Source organism: Herpailurus yagouaroundi, unplaced genomic scaffold, assembly GCF_014898765.1.
Source record: "Herpailurus yagouaroundi ecotype Mexico unplaced genomic scaffold, PumYag 77, whole genome shotgun sequence".
Lineage (NCBI taxonomy): Eukaryota > Metazoa > Chordata > Mammalia > Carnivora > Felidae > Herpailurus > Herpailurus yagouaroundi.
The window spans coordinates 79693551-79699550 of record NW_024412388.1 but is presented as its reverse complement, the minus strand read 5'-3'; the positions used below and the strand labels follow the sequence as shown (position 1 = coordinate 79699550).

The 6000-nt window shown below is 32.8% G+C and overlaps 1 protein-coding gene across 4 annotated transcripts in view; it reads right to left on the bottom strand.

The window, feature by feature from the left end:
- Positions 1-2320: 2320 nt before the first annotated feature.
- Positions 2321-6000, bottom strand: part of MTF2 (metal response element binding transcription factor 2) — a 78408-nt gene continuing 74728 nt past the window's right edge. For 3 of the 4 annotated variants that reach the window (XM_040470995.1, XM_040470997.1, XM_040470996.1), the window contains one exon: positions 2321-4984. In XM_040470995.1, the coding sequence (XP_040326929.1) occupies positions 4627-4984 (358 nt within the window). In that variant the 3' untranslated portion in view covers positions 2321-4626. Of the gene's footprint in view, positions 4985-5171; positions 5245-6000 lie in introns of all 4 variants that reach the window. The other variant, XR_005788759.1, reaches the window with a different exon arrangement.

The window sequence follows — 6000 nt, the reverse complement described above, 5'->3', positions numbered from 1 at the left end:
TCTATATAGGCAAAATTTCTTTACATTCCACTAATTCTGCATTCTAGGAAATCCTGTATAGAAATTTCCTTACATTCCACTAATAGCATTAGTTATAATATATAAGAGATCAATTATCAGTCAAAACAACATTAATTATAATCCTTCACTAAGTATATATTCATTTATACTAGATGGTATTAACATTTAACTTAAATTTGCAACCTCACTGAGTAACTTTTAATGTAATTTACTTACATAAATTCTTATGTACCTAAAGTCACATATGCAAATTAACTTATAGAAAACATTGTAACAGTAATCAAATTTTAAAAAGACATTCAAAAAGATTTCTCTGGCAAAAATAAAACATGTGAAAACTTGATTTCTTAAAAGAACGGTTTTTGGTGAGCTTACTGTTAACTTCTGCTTGATATGAAAAACTTACTTTTGATTAGCTGCTAGATATTCATTCAGATATCGTCAACATTTTTTTTCAGCACTTGACATAATTAATGATGGGTTGACTAAACTTGGTAGAAATCAATCAAATGTAAACTAGTCTTACTTAATTTCCCAAACCTAGGCCACATACAAAAGCACTAAGGATCAAACATCCACATCCACAAGGGAGGCAGTGGAAGCTAACAGGCAGGTGTACACTACCTCTCACACTGTAACTTCAAGAGTAAACAAAGCCCTCCAACACAGTCATTTGCCAGTTTTGTAGTACCAACCTAGCAGATATTTTTCATGTGTTACATGAACTCACTGTCAGTGTTACTCCTGTGATACGTAAGAAAACTCAATGAAAGTAATTAAATACTTAAGGAATAAGATTTTTGTGGGTAGAGTTGAGTTCTGAAGGGCCACAAACCATGACCTAAAATTTCGTTTGCCTCCCATTAACCAATTCATGTTAGTTTTGAGACTGTATCACCTTCACTTGTGAAAGCATGGAAAGAAAAAGAAAAAACTGAATACCTTTTGGTAAATACAAGGAACAAAAGTTAGACTAATGATTTTGAACAGGATATATTTTTGTTTTATCCAATAAATACATCTTATCATTTATGAAGATTTGGTTCATTTGTTTGCTTAAATCCAGTAGAATTTTCTTGAATGAGACATCACATTCCTTGAAGATGTTGCAAAAGTGACGAATTATTACTAAGCATCCAATTTCAATACTCATTATCTCCAACAGAGAAAATGCCAGAGGAGTAAGCTACAAGGGATTTTGTTGGGTAGAAGTAAGGGAAGGGGAGAAAAATAAAGTGAGCTAGTTAATTTGCAACCTTATTCTAACTTTAAATATACAGATAGTATAATATTTTGATCTAGCTACTACCCCAAGACATTTTGATATAACTTAAGAATTACAAATACTGTACTTATTCCCAATCTATTTGTTATTCAGAGACCCAATCAGTTTGCTTTCATAGCTTCTCCCAGCTCTAAATTTTTTTAAGTCTGACATGTGGTTTCTTAACTGCTAGTAATTAGAAAAGAATCCACGATTAGATAAAATTCTCACTTTACATTTTACTGTCAAGTTTTTATTTTCTTGAGGAAAGAAGATGACTGATCAACTACCACAGAAAAAACCAAAGGAGACTTTTGGGAGTGTATATTCACAGAAGTACTCAAATATAATTTAAACAGGAAATCTTCCCCACATTAAAGGGCATTTTTAAACTATCTCCCAAAGCTGCATGGACATCTTGCTTTGCCATCACATCCTCACTCAAACAACTCTAGAACATTATGCAACAGTCTGCTATAACTATGCGAGTCAGATCATGCTCCAACCAAAACCTAATGGCCCAAAAGAATTAGTTCTACCCCCACCCAACACTGAGAACAGAAATCTTCTGAATATATACATAATAGAAACTAAACATGTACAGTTTGACATAACTTGCAAAATATAAGAGAGACCCTCAACTCACACATCAGTTAACATTCACTTGTTAAACATTTAGTAACAAAATATGACTAGCAACAACTGACTACATTAGAATTTATAGAATAACTCTGATAAGCTCATATTCTGATCTAGTTAGATCATATTAAAATCCATACTTATCATTTATTATCAGAGTATTTATAAAAATGTATTTGTTTTGAATAAAAATGTAATTACAATGAGTAAGGCATACTGTATTTATATCTTTTATCGCTATAGCCTAGGAGCAAAGCTTTTTAGGAAAAAAAAGAATCCTTTGATGTGAACCTTAGCACCTTCTATATAAGGGGGGAAAACATAGTTGAAAAGTCTGAATTTTCTTGAATTTTAAGGACAAGGCAGATGGAGATATATTGTCTTTCAAGTAGGAAGTATACGAGCTGGCTAAACAGTTTATTTTTTAAAGGATCCTTTTGGATGAACATGCAATAATTATTATTTGAGGGACAAGAGGAAAATGAAAGCCAAGTTTCATAAAGATTAATTCAAGTGAACATATTTACAGTGGAAGTGGAACAATCCTTAGCTCCCTGGCTAAATAAAAGCAGTCATCTACTGCATCAGTGTGTATTTTCAAGCAAATACAGAAGCAAAACTCATTAGCTCTTTAAAAAATACACACATTTAATGTTGGTCTGTTTTAATTCTAAGTAAAGCAATTCCAAAAATACAAACTGAACATCAGAGCCATGTGAACCACCATGATAAAATAAAACAGACATTCACAATAATTACGTCTAAAGACAGTTCAGCTTAATAAATCATCTTCCATGTATACTAAAGAAAGAGTTACTAAAAATACTGCTGGTGTTCAGTTAGAATTAAAGGACTTTGGGGAAAATGAAATAATATGATACAGGTGGAGTGAATAAGGTTACACGGGATTTACATTTTCCATTACCCCTAGATATAAACAAACATTCAAAATCAACACAAACTCTGTGTGTTATTCAAAATATTGCAGCTGCAGGAAAGGCAACTTTAAATTAATAGCTAGGGGAAAATCAAGTTTTGGTGGAGGTAAACAGAAGTGACAGTTTTTAATTTGCACTTTTGTAAAGCTCATTTATACCTGGCCAACCAGGAACCAAATGCAGGACAACGAAGTTCTCTGCTTCTTTTGGCTATAATGTGACAAGAAAAGGTCATCTTTTGAAGATGTTTAAAGAAATAAAGCAACTTTCTTTATAAACAGTCAAATAATCAATCAATGGAATAAATAAGTACTAACCCACATTTTTACCGCTCTGTAACCACTACACTTTACATATTTTTCATTTTGGCGGCAAATTCCCCAATTTTTAGGCTAAAATCCACCAATCACTTTTAAGAGTAAAATGAACAGCCACCAAAATAAGAATATTCTTCTGTTTACTCTTTGGCTAAAAAAGAAAACAAACAAACAAAACAAAACAAAAAGAAACAGAAGACAACTCTAACACTGGTGATAAAAGAAACTGTTTTTTTACATGTAAAATAAAGTTATCAATTTAAATCTTGGTACATTTTATAAAAACAAGAGGTAATGTTGTAATAAAACAGCAGTAGCCTTGTCAGGCAACATACTGTTTGTTAACCCTGTGCAATAAAATACTTTGTTCATACTACACTTATTCAACATGACTAACAGTTACTACAGACATTTCAGGAATCTTCACGGGACTCCTATAGACTTACTGTTAAAACTGAGAGACATTTACAATCATAATGTGCCATGAAAACTTGAAAATGTTACTTCTAGTAGGAGATAATGTTCATATTATTTGAATTGGTTTTAGGTACTGAACAGCTGAGTTACAAGGACTGAAAGTGAAAAGCATTCTAAAAGCCCATGAACACTGTTGTTCACACCCTTCTTCAGAACACACTAAACTTTAAACTTGTTTGACACATTTCTCTTCATACATAGCAAGCAACAGCACCCAATAAAAGCCTGAGAAGAAATGCTGCTGTGTAAATACTGCAACTATTCCTGAAAAAAGAATTATGGGATATATACTCCAAAGCTGCCCATTCCCATAATTTGTATTGCATAGGTCACATAATCACACACATATATATACACACATGTGTACATATATGCACATGCAAAGAATATATTAAGACGACAATGAAGTCTAGTCACAGAGCAATTTACAGGCTCAATATATTTTTTACACTTTGCGTGAAAGAAAATTTCAATATTTTACAGTCTTTTAGTAGGCATTATATACACTGCACTTTATGAAATCTGAAAGGTATTGAAATAAATTTTTTCCAACATTTTGGTAACAAAACAGACAACGTTTCTCCATATACTTGTGCTATCTATCTACATGATCTGTTTGATCTGGTAACCACTAATCACAAAAACTGACTCAATGGAATAATTAGAAAAATTATCTAACACCATGCATGGATTTGAATCATTTTTAATATCCTATCCTAGAAACATTCTACAAATCTTAAGATTTAAAAAATTAAGTCTCTGTTCTGATTTTTAAAAGATATCTTTTTTATGACAATATCCATAACATTGACAGGTACATGTTAAGGCTAGTATCATCTCCTTTTGTGAATTTTTTTGACTTTTTTTTTTTTTTTTTTTAAGAAAGATAGGAAAAGCCAGACTCCTTTAGGACTTTGAACTGTACCTACAGAGAATGAGAGTGCAGTGAACATAATGTTCAGTCCTACAGTCAGGATGCAGTTGCTCCTTCCCATTCCACAAGATACTGCACCTTTCCATCAAGTGTCACCCGACGAGCCAGTACTCGGTATTTTTCACCACATGCTATTCTACCTGCAGCACCAAAATAACTGGTAATGGAGTTTTTTAGATGATTGAGTTGCAACTCCTGATCTGCTAAGTTATTCAAAATCTCTGTGTTGAGTTCATCAAATTGGTAATCTTCTTTGCCTTCATCATCTTTTACAATTTCTGAGTTCTGAGTCTGGAGTGCTCTTCTTGGAAGACGACCCCTTCTTCTCCGTAAATGTGGTATTGCAGCAGGCCAAGATCTTCCTGTACGAGTTCTTTTTCTGGAGTCAGATAATCTACAGAACAACAACAACCAAAAAAAGGCCATAATTGTCTAGTGAGTTTATAAGGCATCCTTCGCCCAAACAATGTGTTCTCAGATTTTTTTTCTATCACACTACTCTAAGTATATACCGTTGGTGACATAAACATCAGCCAAACCAAAACAATACATGCTATTTTTATAAATGGATTATCACTCGCCTTCATTAGACTCCATCACCTTCTTGGGGCTGACCTTTGAAGAGCTTTTCTTCCTTAACAATGTATTATTAAGCTTAAAAGAATCAGAGGAAGTTTTTAATTACGAGGCCAAGGAGACAAATTCTTACCAAGAAGAGGCCCTAATCATTAGTCAGATATTGTCAACAGTCTTATGATTAAAAAGAAGAAAGTTCATTCACTCATTCAATGCAGCAAATACTTAATAAGTACCTCCTATATATACAACATTGTTCCATGGGCTTCAATAGATGGTAAAACTAGAATAAATGTTCTCTTATTACCAGTTCTAGGCATAGTGAACTAATGTAATGAACTGGAATAAGCACAAAGTAGAAATCAGGGTACCTTGAATCTACCTCTGTGATACTGGCCAAATTCAAATCTCTTATCCTCTGTATTCTCTTCTGTGAAGAGATTAAGTGAAGAGGTTGAACTAGATAATTTTTGAGGTCCTTTTCAGCTCAGGAATTCAATGATTTTATAATCTTTTAACAAGGGAGAATACAGCCTAAGTTAAATTCAAAGACTTTATAATCATACTGCCTGACTCAACATCCCAGTTCTGTTATGCTTGTTAATGACCATGCTTGTTTCTTAAAACCTGTTAGTTTCAGTTTCTTTATCTTTAAAATGGGAATAACAGATCTACGACTCAAAAGACTGTTTTAAGAATTTAAAAAGGCAATGTATGTGGAAAGTTTAGCACAATGCTTGGTGAAAGGCCAAACACAGTTCAATTATTCACAATCCATTAAAAAATGAGTTACATTTTAAGCTTTTTAATACTCTGAATTTTGTACAATTTACA